The sequence below is a fragment of the Mustela erminea genome, chromosome 13 (genome assembly GCF_009829155.1).
Source record: "Mustela erminea isolate mMusErm1 chromosome 13, mMusErm1.Pri, whole genome shotgun sequence".
NCBI classification, from domain to species: domain Eukaryota; kingdom Metazoa; phylum Chordata; class Mammalia; order Carnivora; family Mustelidae; genus Mustela; species Mustela erminea.
Genome location: NC_045626.1, coordinates 40,165,477 through 40,179,848, shown reverse-complemented (window position 1 = coordinate 40,179,848; position 14,372 = coordinate 40,165,477). Strand labels below are relative to the sequence as shown.

The 14,372-nt window shown below is 41.9% G+C and overlaps 1 protein-coding gene across 1 annotated transcript in view; it reads left to right on the top strand.

The window, feature by feature from the left end:
- Positions 1 to 11,763, top strand: part of DSG2 (desmoglein 2) — a 44,750-nt gene extending 32,987 nt beyond the window's left edge. Inside the window, exons 12-15 of the mRNA XM_032309185.1 lie at positions 3,494 to 3,721; positions 5,583 to 5,704; positions 6,840 to 7,169; positions 8,982 to 11,763. Of these exons, the coding sequence (XP_032165076.1) occupies positions 3,494 to 3,721; positions 5,583 to 5,704; positions 6,840 to 7,169; positions 8,982 to 9,992 (1,691 nt within the window). The 3' untranslated portion in view covers positions 9,993 to 11,763. The remainder of the gene's footprint in view (positions 1 to 3,493; positions 3,722 to 5,582; positions 5,705 to 6,839; positions 7,170 to 8,981) is intronic.
- The last annotated feature ends 2,609 nt before the right edge of the window (positions 11,764 to 14,372 follow it).

Here is a 14,372-nt window from a genome sequence, read left to right as displayed (position 1 = left end):
ATCAACAAATTTATTGTTATTTTAAGTCTAACAGAATTTGATCACCATTTTAAGAAGCTTTGATTACAAATTACAGAGTAAACAAAGACCTTCAATGTCTCAAACTACGTTTATAAATTTAGCATATTTCATTTTTTGCCTATGTACGTCCACCATCTAAATTAACAGATCAAATGCATTGTCTCACTTCTTGTGATCCCTGTATTCGAAAATTCCAGTAAATGGGACTTATAAATGCACTGAACCTGAAGCCCTCTTCAGTGGTCCAATACTGAACAAACCAGTGATATTTCAACCAACAGCTACAAGGCCAAATCAGTAACATAATCACACATTTTAAATTGGAATTACAAAGTTGTCATGTTAACAGGGCTAATTTTCCTAAAAATGATGCAAGTGTAAAAGCACAGTAATGATTACAAATAATTCCCATATGATACAAAAATATTAAAATCATGTCTTTAATTTGTTTGAATATCTTATAACTAATTTTTAAATCTTAGGGTTTATGTACTCACTAGCAGAGGATAGTTACGCTCTCAGTTAACTAAAGTTGCCTCCCCTCTGGGGAAGACAGTCACCATCCTGATTAACGGAGGCTACTTAAGATCAAGTTTTAAGCTAGCAGGAGGCCTGGGTGGCAGATGTCCGGATGGTTCCTCTTAGGGTAATTAAGTCACAGGCCTCAAAACTTGAAAAGTGGTTGGTGTCCTTGTTCAGTTTCTAATTCTGTACTCACAGAAGCCTGGGACTCCCACCCAGGCTGAATGCATAATTGGAGCTGACCTTTCTTTGTCTAAGATGTGTAAACATGTTTTACGTTGAACTTACTGGGTTTCCAACTCTTACTTACCTTATCTAAGAAACATACGATGTTTGGGAGGTGCCACGCACTGTCGTAAGCACTCTACTAATGTCAATCACCTTACAAGTTTGGCCCTACTGTCATCAACATTTTACAGATGAAGAAACAAGGGCAAAGAGAGCTTTCTTAATATTCTCAAGGTCAGGAGCACCTGGGTGGTGCAGTGGGTTAAGCGTCTGCCTTCGTCTTGGGTCATGATCCCAGGGTCCTGGGACTGTTCTCTGCCTCAGGCTCCCTGCTAAGCAAGGGGGTCTGCTTCTCCCTCTCCCTCTGCTCCTGCCCATGTGCACGCATGCTTGGTCTCTCTTTCTCACTCTCTCTCTCAAATAAATAGAATCTTTAAAAAAAAAAAAAATTCTCAAGGTCACAGCTAGTTAAAAGCTGAAACTAGGATTTGAACCCAAATGGTCTGTCTTTGGAGTCTTTCTGGATACATAAATATATTTTCTATCTAAAGATCAAGATGTTTGAATTTGATGGGTCCTTGAATTTTTCATAGTCTTAGGAACATGAAACTCTTAAGGATATGCATGATGGACTGTTACAAGCAGAAGTCTTATAAAGTATAAAGACTTGTACTTTACATACCTAGACAATTTAGAGAGGATTCTGTAAACCAATTCTCTTCTCCTTAGTTACATAATAAGGTGATCGGCTAGATGTCATGATAATAAATAACTCTCATCTATTTTATTTATTTGGGAAAATTTTAAAGCACAGAAAATTCCAGCAACTAATATAGCAGATGCCTATGTACCTACCACCTAAAAGGAATGAACAATTTCTCATATTTGAATGAAACCTCTTTTTTTAAATGTTAATGGATAAAACTGAAGTCCTCTTTTTGCATTTTCTCCCCTCTCGACTTGCCGCCTTAGAGCCAATCATGAATTTAATTATGTTCTTCCAGGCCATGTTTTTATGGATTTTTTTTTATGAGTTCTTACTCCTTTAAATGACTAGATGCTTTTTTCCCTTCTCCAAAGCTTTGAGAATGATTTAATAAGTATATTCTAACTATGCAGATCAAATTCCATAAAATTTGGACCCTAAATGAAAAGAGGCTATTTTTTTTAACTTCCAAAAATAAGCAAAACAAACCCCAAACACTTAATTTTTATCTTTGTGGTCATCCAAGTCTACATGTCTTGCATTCATAAAACTCTTTGTGTCATGCTCTTGCCAAAAATATTTAACCTGAATCCAATCATGAGGAAACAATCAGACAAATTCAAACTGCAGAGCATCCTTTGTAATAGGTGGCCTTCAGAAATGCAAGGTCTTGATGGCCAAAAATATTAAAAAAAAAAAAAAAAAAAGCGTGGGACTGACCTAGATCCTTCATAGAGATCAGAGTGACAACTAAAGGCAATGCATAATTCTTTTTTTTTTTAAAGATTTTATTTATTTATTTGACAGAGAGAGATTACAAGTAGGCAGAGAGGCAGGCAGAGAGAGAGAGGAGGAAGCAGGCTCCCTGCTGAGCAGAGAGCCCGATGCGGGACTCGATCCCAGGACCCTGAGATCATGACCTGAGCCGAAGGCAGCGGCTTAACCCACTGAGCCACCCAGGCACCCCGCAATGCATAATTCTTGATTGAATCCAGAATCAAGAGGAAAAAAAAAACAAAACAGGTAGAAAACTATAAAGGGTATTATTGCAACGCTGAAAGTTTGACTCTGGGTTATATCAATACTAAATTATTGGAGAGGACCAATGTCCCTTGGTCTTAGAAGGTATATTCTGATCCGTGTACCATAATATCTGCAACTTACTTTCAAATTGTTCAGAAAAAAGTGAGTAGATAGAAAATATTGTTATCAGGGTGCCTGGGTGGCTTAGTTGGTTAAGGGTCTACCTTCAGCTCTGGTCACGATCCCAGGCTCCTGGGATCAAGCCCCATGTCGGGCTCCCTGCTCAGGGGGAAGCCTGCTTCTCCTTCTCCCTCTGCTCTTCTACCTGCTTGTGCTCTCTCTTGTTCTCGCTCTCTCTCTCAAATAAATAAGTAATATTTTAAAAAAAGAAAATACTGTTATCATATGTAAACAAATCATGAAGGGTAGGTTGTAATTCACTGTAATATCCTTACAGTTTTTCTGTAGATGTGAAATTTTTCAAAATTTTGGATATATCGTGATACAGTGTCGGGAACAAAAAGGAGGGGACTCGGTGAAATGAGATTGGCCCGTTGCTGAAAATTACTAAAGCTGGGGATGGGTTAACTATACTCTTCTATTATTGTCTGTTTGAAAATTGCCTTAACAAAGTTTTTTTTAAGATGGTTCAATAAAGATCATTTAACGGAAATGTCATTTAACTCCCCACTTGTTTGTTACTGTATCCTTAGTACCTGGAATGGTTTCTAGCATTTGGTAGACATCACACACATTTGTTAAAATTAATCATCATCAAAGAAAAACACTTCTAGACCCAGTGCTTTGCTTTCAACCTGCCTCCTGGGGGAATCTGGAATAATTGTAACAAGCCCACAGTGTGACTTCAATAGAGAAGCAAGAATAAAGCTTCTCACTGGAGCTAAATATTGTCAGCAATTCAAGAATGTTTCCATCCACCCCTCCCTCGGTGATCACACATTTCTATTTCCATTTGCCCCCCTCCCCTTGTAGGTACCAGTGTGCTTCTGCAACACAAGGAACTAAAGCCTGGAAGACGTGAAATTCAGTTTCTGATTTCGGATAGTCAGGGCCTCAGTTGCCCTGAAAAGCAAGTGCTTAAACTCACCATCTGTAAGTGTCTGGAAGGCGGTGGTTGCGTGGAGCGTCTGCAGGACTCCTACGTTGGCCTGGGACCCGCAGCCATTGCGCTGATAATTCTTGCCCTTCTGCTCTTGCTACGTAAGTATTTGAAAAGCCATTCTTTAGCTCAGCTAGTCATTTCAGTGCCCTACCAGTGATTTGTTGCGGTAGCAGTCCTTGATTTCGTAACCATGATGCTTTAACCCCACTGGAACCCTTCCGAAGGTGATCAGGGAAACAAGAAGTGACCATTAAAAAATTCGCCAAGATAATTCTAGCCCTCTTCAGAATTTTGTTTCATAAAAATGAGTTTTGTTTCATAAAAACATGTCATGTCCCGACTTAAATGATCAAGCTTTCTAGACAGCCTCATCATGAGAGCTCTGTGATGATGGATGTTGTCTGTCCACGTGCGTCCACACCCAGGGCTCAGAACAGTGCCTTGTCCATAGCAGGCTCTCGGAAAAGATGTGTTGTATGAATTTGGATGATGTATACAAAGTTACGCAATTCTTGCTTTGCGCCTTCAACTTGTCGGGGCTCAGCCTCCTCAAACCCTCTTCTTAGCTTGCCCCTTCCCCGGCACCAACAGTAGCCCTACCTCTGAGTCCTTGGGTGCTTCCTGACAGCGACAGCCTGTCCTGCCTTCCCTGCATGGCCTCTGAAGAGCTGCGTTTTCCCTTCACGAAAGAGCAGAGTACTACAGTGCGGGGTCGCGTGGAATCCCACTCCACTTGCCACGGAGCAAGGGGGAGGACCACCTCTGAGACACCCCCAGTGATTACGGTGATGAAGGAGGCGCTTGTCAAAGCCCGTAGTAGATGTGCAATTGAATGCACAGCATTCAGCAGTGTATAGTGTACCTTCAGATCATCGTCTCTGTTTTACTGGCAGAAATATAGACGTGTATGGGGAAATGACTTGTCTCAGCTCACCAGGTCTGTAGGTGGGTACCGGAGCTGGGACTCTATCTTTTACCCAGAGACTTCTTACATTGCCTTCTCATCTCACACTCCCCAGGGCCCCATGTGAGGCTTGGTGCCTGGTAGACACTTGATAAGCCCTTGTTAAATCTGTTGAGATGGTTGAGTTGCCACTGGTTAATTTCAGTTTTTAACTCACAGTGTAGGTACTCAGAGTGGCTATATTTGCTGAGCTGTTAGCTTTTTCACACAAAAGGGAGTGTAGGAAGTAGTCAGTTCATCCTCCGAAGCTGGCAAATGGAAGTGGCATAAAAACTAATTTGGGAAGGACTGCCTGCAGGTGAAATTAATTCTTTACTAGTTGATCCGGAAGACAGCCTTGGCTTTCACTTCCTCCCTGAGGTAGAATAAAATGTAAGGAGGGAGCTCTGAAATTTCATTGAATTCATGATGAAATGCTATGTATATTTTAAGGGCTTTTAATGGAGAGTCGTTTTCGAAAATAATACTCGGGTCATTCAGATGTTAATTTGAACCTGTTTGCCATGCCTTCTGCTAAATTCTATTCCAGGATGAAGTGGTAGAGTATTTAGAAGTTCCAGTGTTCTAGAGCATTGGAACATACTAAAATTTCCTATCCCCAAGAGCTTTTAATCTTTTAGAATATATGTTTTTGGGGATAGTGAATTTTCTCCTATTAAAAAAAGTGATGAAAAAGAACAACAAAAGATTTAAGTCTCCAAATTGGTCTTGAAGATTTATATGCTTTGAATCCAGCCTTGGTGCTCCATCTAAGAACCACACACAGCGTTTTAGTGATGGATGAGGACTCCCTCGTGCTGCCTTTAGGCTTTGATATGAGTCACTAAAACAAGCTTGGCGAGGTCGAATCAGAGTGAAGACAAATGCAAAGCAAGGGCTGTAAATAAGTGAACAGTGAACTCTAAGAAGCAAGATACAAATTCCAAAATCATGCGGTATCAATTTAGAATATGTTGGGACTCACCCTCTCTGGACTCCATTCTGTTTCTGTCCAGTTGTACCACTTTTATTGCTGATGTGCCAAAGTGGAGAAGGCGCCAAAGGCTTCACCCCGATTCCTGCCACGATAGAGATGCTGCATCCTTGGAATAACGAAGGGGCGCCACCTGAAGACAAGGTCAGATAATCAGATGTCCTTGGAACTTGTTTTCTTTCCTGATTTTAAAAGGCTTTGGGGCAATGTTCCAAACAGTCATGAGAAAGTCAAGTAGTCATTATAGATTTCATTCACATGTGTTTGTTAAACAGGGTTCAGATGATTTTGTGTTTGTTGCCAGGGCAAAGTTGAAGTGGTCTTGTTCTACTGTGGTAGACCTTGTGTTCCAGAGAATGTTAAAAAAGGATCAGGGAATGAAGGATGTGCTTCTCCATTTCTGTTCCTCCTAGTACATAGGATTGGGAAAGGGAAGCCCACCATCCCCATAACAGTTATAAAATCTTGGCAAAACCTCCCCACTTCCCCTCCTCCCTACTTAATAAAAGGAGGTCCCATCGCCTCTCTGTTGCATCTTCCCTCCGGGTCTGTCAGCACCATCTGCAGTAAGCATTGTGTTCAGGGGGACACTATTTAGCATCAAGGGTCAGAGGACTCAGAGAATAGGGGCTTAGATATGAACGTGGGCAGTCAAGGATCAGCCTGATGATTCCTCTACAGGCTCCGCCTTCCTTGTTGTTCCTCCAAGGATGAGTTCCGTTCCCATGCTGTCTTCGTGCTCCCGACACTAGCTGCTGTCTCCACATTCCAAAGAGCAGGTTGGGAGAAATGTTCTTAAAGAACACTTTCCAAAAGTTGCCTACCCCACTTCTGTTTGAAATCATGTTAAGAAGAACTTAGGTAGCTATTCCGAGTAGCAGTGGAGGCTTGCGAAGACAGTCTTTATTTGGAGCAGTATGTGTCCACCTGCGGGGGGGGGTGGGTGGGGAAGAGAGAGAGAAATATAAGAACTATAGAAGGAGGCATTAAACCCTAAAGGAAAGTCAAAATGCCATTGATGCCAATAGCGTAAATGAACTAAGACCATACTTAATTAATTTTTGTTTTCTCCCTGGGGTATAATCAGTTGACAAAATAAGAAGCTGGAATGGAGATCTTCAGATGATTCAAATACATGTTATTCAACCCAAAGTATTGTTCCTAATTTGCCTCCGTGGAAGTAGCTTATTCCCTTTGCCTGCCAGCGTAGCTCAGATCCCTTTACCGCCTATACCGACCCTATGTCCTTCTCACTTCTCAACTGTCTTTACTTTCACAGGTGGTGCCTTTGCATGTGGCAGCAGATCATGGAGTGGGTGTGGGAACAGACATGAGAGCGGGAGGTGTAATGACCAAGGAAACCTCCAAAGAAAGTAGGTCTGCCTTCCTCAAAGGGCATCATGAGGTAACTGAGGTGGATGGAAGATGGGAAGAACCTAGAAGCCTGATTTCTGGTGAAGTGACCGAAGGGATAGGGACAACAGGAGCCAACATAGGTGCTGATGGGACAAGGGTCGTGAAAGCCACAGGATCTTCCAGAGACCTGGTCGGAGCTCGAGCAGCTGCTGTTCCAGTCAATGAAGAATTCTTAAGAAGTTATTTCACTGAGGTAAGGGTTGGTTTTTATAGGTGCTGGGGTGGGGGGTCGGGGGGCAGACGTTTATATTTGAAAGTCGTATTATTCGGGTAATCATTGCCTTGGATCTAAGTAGGATTTTGTCATTTTTTAAGAGAATGCCTATAGGCTGTGAGGAAAGACAGAGGAGACCCATTCAATCAGTCAGCTCCACTATCTAGTGATAATGAATGACCCCACAATCTTCCTTTTTACAGAAGCTTATCTCTCACATTCCTGTTTTTGTCAGTTGACACAACTCTCCTCTTCTCCATGTTGCCTTCGTTCTGAGACACAAACCGAGAGAGCTGATTGGACTGGGCAGGGGCCGTCCTCGGGGATCGGGTTGCAGAGCCATGCAGAACCGGGCAATGACCGACTCCTCACACAGCTGCCTTTTCTGTGCTCACATTTCAGTAGTCAGAGCAAGTCCCACGACGGAGCCAGATGTCAGTGGGTCAGAAAGTACAGTTCCTCTGCGGGAGCAGACTTGATAGGGAGGAGCGTGCGGGGAGCAGAGAGAATACCAGACCTAAAAATCCCCATCTATCCTGTCTGTTAAGATGTCCTCTACTTGGCTTCACTATGGAGGCAGTTCATAAAAAGTCAGGAGGAGAGGTGCAGGAGAGGTGATGGATGCAGTCAGGAACCTCACGCCTGGAGTGAGGAATTAGAAGCAGGTCTGGTTCCTTTCTTGAGAAGAAGGCCCATGGGCCCCACGCAGGGATGGGCAGAGTCCGAGTGCTGGGCATCTGAAGGACACTTGAGAGGAGTGGAGGCATGGGCTTCTGAGGAGGCCGGTTTATTTCTGTCTGCTCTCTGCACCACAGCCCGTTACCGGAGTGCTTTTCCCCTTCCTGTCTCCTACCCCCTTCCTTTCTTTCAGACCGTCTGCCCACCTGTTGGCTTCACGGGAAGATGGTGATGTGGTTCGTGTTAAGAAAACCATTTCTCCTCGTCCCCTTTCAGTCTCACTGCAGACTCCACTCTGGGGCGCCCTGTTAGTTTCATTTTGGTTTTCCCTCTCCGGTCACACTTGGTTGTGTATGTGTGTGTGAGCAATCTTTTACTCTTACTCAGAAATCTCTTCACACTTCGCAGAAAATCTCCAAGAATCCTATACATTTTGAACTCCTGTGTGTTCTTTATCCACATTACCCAGTTATTAACCCTTTGCCATAGTTGCTATTTGCTTTCCTAATCTCTCCCTTCCTCTGTCCCCCTCTCTCTCTTTGTCATACACACACACACACACACACACACACTCAGGCACACATGCACATGCACATTTTCTTAACATAGTATAGTGAACAAATTTAGAGATTTAACAGTGCCATATTCCGTATTTAATTTTGCGAGTTATCACAATAATGTCTTTTTGTAGCCATTGTTTTTCCCATCCGAGACCCAGTCCAGAGTCCTGCGTTTCTTTTCTTTCATGATAGGAATTTTTTTTTAAGAATACAGGCCAGCTGTGTTGTAGGATGCCCTTCCATTTGTGTTTCTCTGATGTTTTCTTATAAGGAGACTCTGGGTATGCATTTGGGGCAGAAATATTGCCTTCTTCTTTTTTTTTTTTTTTAAGATTTTATTTATTTATTTGACAGAGATCACAAGCAGGCAGAGAAGCAGGCTCCCCGTGGAGCAGAGAGCCTAATGCAGGGCTCGATCCCAGGGCCCCAAGACCATGACCTGAGCTAAAGACAGAGGCCCAACCCACTGAGCCACCCAGGTGCCCCGAAATATCGCCTTATTCTTAAGTGAAGCTGTCACTAATTCTCTGCCTCTGTTTTATTTCCATTTTAGAAAGCTGCCTCTTACACTGACGAAGACGACATTCACGCAGGCAAAGATTGCCTTCTGGTTTATTCTCAGGAAGACACCGAGTCTCTCCATGGTTCCATTGGCTGCTGCAGTTTTATTGAAGGAGAACTCGATGATCGTTTTCTAGATGATTTAGGGTTTAAATTCAGGACACTAGCTGAAATTTGCTTGGGTCAAAAAATAGATATGGATGGGGAAATTGAGCCGAGGCAAAAACCTGTGGGAGCGTCAAGTATGAAGGCAACTTCCCATTCATTCAGTGAGCAAACTAGGATTAATTCGGAGAATGCCTACTTCACTGGTAGTAGCTTTCAAGTTCCAAAACCTTTGCCTGAAGCAAACACAGAGAAAGTAACTCAGGAGATAGTCACCAAAAGTTCTCAATCTTCCAGGCAGAGTCAGAAGGTAGCTACAAGGCTCCCTGATCCACTGGCTTCTGGTAACGTTGTAGTAACAGAAACTTCTTATGCCGCAGGCTCCACGATGCCGCCGAGCACTGCGATCCTGGGTCCTGGCCAGGCCCAGGCCCTTATTGTGACCGAGCGGGTATACGCGCCGGCCCCTCCCTCGGTAGAGCGGCAATATGGTAATGATGGTAGCGTCGTGGTTACCGAGAGAATCATACAGCCCAACGGGGGCCTGCCTGGTTCTCTGGAAGGCTCTCAGCCTCTGCCAGACGCGCATTATGTTATGGTGAGGGAGAGAGAGCGCTTCCTGGCCCCCAGCTCGGGGCTGCCGTCCCCTCTGGCCGTGTCCGCTGCAGCAGCAGGAGGGAATGTGACAGTGACAGAAAGGGTGCAAACCTCTGCCTCCGGTTCCCGATTTTCTACTGAAACCTCACGGATGGCCAGAAAGACAGAGGTTTCTGGAGCCGCGGTCCGTGGCCCCCTGCCGAATTTCAGTTTAGAGGAGTCTGGTCATTTGACTTCTACTCGCACCACCCCTTCCACCAGAGTCTCCAAGCACAGCATCGTACAGCATTCTTACTCCTAAATCATAGTCCTGCAGAGTCTGACCCAGGGTCTCATTTCATGTGTTCAATGGGCCAGTCTTTTGATGAGCCTGTAGACTTAAGAGACCTACACATTGGGCTTAAAACACTGCTCCATCACTAATCTACCACCGGCCTCACCGCCCCAGCCGCCAGGAGTGGGCTTCAGAGAGGCCCCAGGGTTTGCTGAGGGCATAAGGACGATGCTGTGTCTTAAGTGCCTTTTAGTGAGTCAGGGCCAAACAATATTCACAAAGCAAATCAGGGAGTCAGTCTGTCTTGTGAGAGTTTACCAGATGGACACAGGGTAGCCGGGGCATCAGCTGTCCAGTCCAGCCACCCATGAAGCTGACTGGGCGTCTTAACACCCTGCATTCACCTTGAACATTGCTGTTCTGTATCCCATTCTTGATCACTCCTAGTAGATTATCAGCACCTCGTTTCTCCAAAACTGTGTGCACGGTCTGCACGACGGTTTTCTTTAAGACTAGAAGACTGGCCTTTTAATCTGTTTTAGGTTGATTGAATTTGGGAACATCGACATGGTAAAGAACACATATTGTATGCTTCTGTGAGTGTGTCTTATATAACTGTAAAAATAGCATGATTGCTTCCCTGTGTCTCCCCAAAATCATGAAAATAATGAACACTTCCCGTTCAGTTGAATAATCCAGGGCAAAATTCATAAATATAAAATCACTTTATGTTTTAGAGTAATATACTATTTTTACAAACTCAGGATACACTGTCTTCTAATTTTGTACAGCTAAATTAACCATCAGACTGGCTTCACCACTGTGATAAGAACCTGGCTGTTTCTATATATCCTCAGTACATAACACGAGTGCCGAATAAGTGTTTGTGGAATCAAACCAAATTTTAGAAACCATCCTCTTTTGTTTGTAGTTGGAAAAAAATACTGAAAAACCCTATACTGTTAGTAATTGTGAGTTCGAAATTATGAATTTATTCTACATCTCAAAATCACTGACTGGCCAGTCCTAACTACGTGAATATTAAATATTAAATATTCAGTTGAACAATTGGGGCTGAAATTGGACAACACCCTTGCCTTTCATTTTGCAAAGTTATTTGGGTATTTTGGCTTCTTAGTAGATTATACTTTAATTGCTCCTTGAAAAAACAGGGCATTTAAAGCATACGTGCACATCAGTAACAGTTTATGTGAATATTTCCCACAACAAAATAATTCTCATAAACTTTAAAGACTATGTAATATTTTTATTTTTCAAGGTATTTTGCTAGGGAAATGAATCTTCAAGAATTCTTTTTTGAGGCGTGTTTTTTACTTGAATTATGCTATACAAAAGATTGATACATTTTGCCCCTACTGACTGTATATATGGGTAAAAGGCAGATACTTTTAAATATCATAAGTATGTGGCCAAGATGAAGGTCAATCTTCTATGATCTAAATTTTTTACTCTCTACTTAGCAATTGTTGCTGTTTCCCTCCCATTATATACTTAATAGTTCTGTTTTGCCATGTATGCAACAGGAAGTTCACTGCTGTGTGAAATGTGAGTACGACCTGCATACTCCAAAAATCCAAACTTGGTCTTAACCTTCCTCCTTGGACAGACTTGGAAAACCTAACCTGTCTCTTGTATGTAACATAATCACATTTTCTAAACGGTTTTTTTGTACCTGAAATGATGATTTGTTTTAAGTTTTACATTTGTCCCTTGGGAGATTATATTTGTATGGGCATCATCATAAAATATTTAAATAAAAAGATGACCTTGAGAGTGACCCTTTTCCATCATCTTTTTATTGCTCCGTCATAGTTTACAAGGACTATAGTTCTGCATCACAGGAAACAGCTCCCCGAAAGAAGGCGTTTGTTTGACTTCGGTATTTGAATTAGAACTGCTTACAACCTTGGAAAAGCATCATTTCCAGAAGGCCTGCTGAAATTTTAATTCAGATGTATTTTAATATAAATATGTCCCCTAGTAAAAAAAAAAAAAAAAAAATTCTCTGTTGTTTAGCTGAAATTCAGATTTAGCTAGGCACTCCTGTATTTCTCTTTGCCAACTCTGGCAACCTTGTTCCTAAGGGACTGGAGTTCACTCTCTGCCCCCAAAGTAACATTGGAGGAAGCTGTTGAGTTCAGCTAAAGCAAGCTCACACATCTAACTCAAAGAGATGAAATCATTCAATCAGTGTTAAGAAGCTGCTTTAGTAACTTACTATAGTTTATAAGAGAAAAGATCAATGTTTCTGCCTATACTATAATGCAACATCAGTAATAAATATTTCACAACACTGGCACAGCAAGACTTCCTAAAGCACAAAGACCATGCAGTATTTCTGTGACCTCAGAGCTCCTACCCCAAATGGCACATGGGAGCAATATTTGGTTGATCCCTACAGACCATATTCCAACCACCGCCGCATCAAAATGTTTACAGTAAGATGTTGCCTATCAAGTAACACCTGGAAATGAGGTGCTTCCAAAGACGGTGTTAAGGTAATTAAATCTTAACTTCTTTAACATACCAAAATTTCTTGGCTTTGCTATTTTAGTGGAGTTCAAGTCCTCTATCATCATTGATTTTTTTTTTTTTTTTGGCCTATATTGTTTCTATTAACTGCTGAGAGAGGGATATTAAAATCTCTGGCTGATTGTGGCTCTGCCTACTCCTCGTTTAATTTTTTCTAGTTCTGCTACCTGTATCTTGAAACGTGTTAGACCTGTGCTAATGGGTACAAATATATTTAGCATTATTGTGTCTCTTCAGGGAATTGACCCTTTTATCATTATAGAATATCTCTCTTTCTCTCTGATTATATTTTTTGTCTTGAAATCTGCTTTGCCTAACATTAGTATTGCCATACTGGTTTTATTATGCTTAGTGTTCTCATAATTTATATCGGATCTTTTTGCTCTCAACTTTATAATGTATTTCTTATACATATAGAGGTGGGTCTTGTTTCTTAACCATTTTAACACTTCCTGACTTAGAATGCTGGGGGGAGGGTTTAGTCTACTTGCATCAATTATTCATATTGATGAGCTTAAGCCTGCCATCTTGGTATTTGTTTTCTCTTTGTCCCATCTGTTTGTTTTTCATTTGTCTGCTCCTTTCCTGCCTTCCTTTGTGTGTTGAATGTTCTAGGATGCCACCGTACCTCCTCCATTGACCTTTCAACTGGTTGCTCTTGTGGAAATTAAATTAAATCCACATTTTAAAAAATCCAATTAAAAAACTATCTCCTGCCAACCGGAAAAAACTCTCTGCATGAGTAGAAGAGAAAGAAAACAGTTTTATTACTGAACAAGCATTATGCCAGAATGGGATGTGCATCACAGGCCACCCATTAAGAAATTGCAAAGACAGAAATCTCACTTTTTTATATAGCCCGGCAGACAACCCATTACATGTGTGTTCACAACATAATGAGATCTTGTCCTCAAGGAACACTTGCCAGCACCATTGGTCATACACAGTGTGTCTTAAATTCACCTGGGAATTGAGGTAGCCATTGTGTTGCTGACTGCCTTTATCCAAAGAAAGAATAAGACTTCTACTATCTCTGTGATAGGTAGCTAGTTACAATCTGGAGCCAGATGCCATGGAGAAGGGGAGATCGAGGTTCTCTCTTCCTTGATGTTCTCATCTTTGATGTTCAAAGAGATGACTCCAGGTCTTAGAGAAAAACATTGCTCCTTGGAAATTTAACAAAAAGCTCATTTAGTTTTAAAAAGATTTCTATAGTATCTGAAAAGGGCAGAGAAAGAATTAGCAATGATTAAGTTTTCTAAAGTAAATGCTCTGAGGAAGAGGAAAGGGGAGAGCAAGTCTCTCTCTTTTTGTACCAAGAAAAATTTAATTTGTTTCTTAGATTTGTTCTTACCCTCACAGTTTAGGGCTATGCTCCCTGTGGCAAGTGGTTACCAATTGGATGGCACAAATTTAGGCCATTTCTACCACTCTGGAAATGTCTTTGGGGTGGTATAGCTCTAGAAATTATAGTGTGTATTTTTATCATAGTCTACCTTCAACTCTTCTACTACTTCACAGACAATGCACATGAGCCTTGAACTTTCACTTTGTGAATGTTGCTATGTCACTAGATCTTCAACTGCTGCCTCCTGTCCCCCACACCTTCCTCCATACCCATGTATCCTCGGCACAAATATTCTGAAACCTGTATCAAGTCCATTAGTGAATGGAAATGGGCTCTCATTATTCCACAGCTTCCAGAACTTCGACCAATCCATTAGCCCAGTAGAGACAATGAGATGAAGCAGGTATGCCTCTGTTAAAAATCCAGATATGTACCTGGCTGGACATTTTCCATTTGCCTCTTTATGTCCACTCTCTAGTCTTTTTCACGTTGCTCTGAGACCTGGA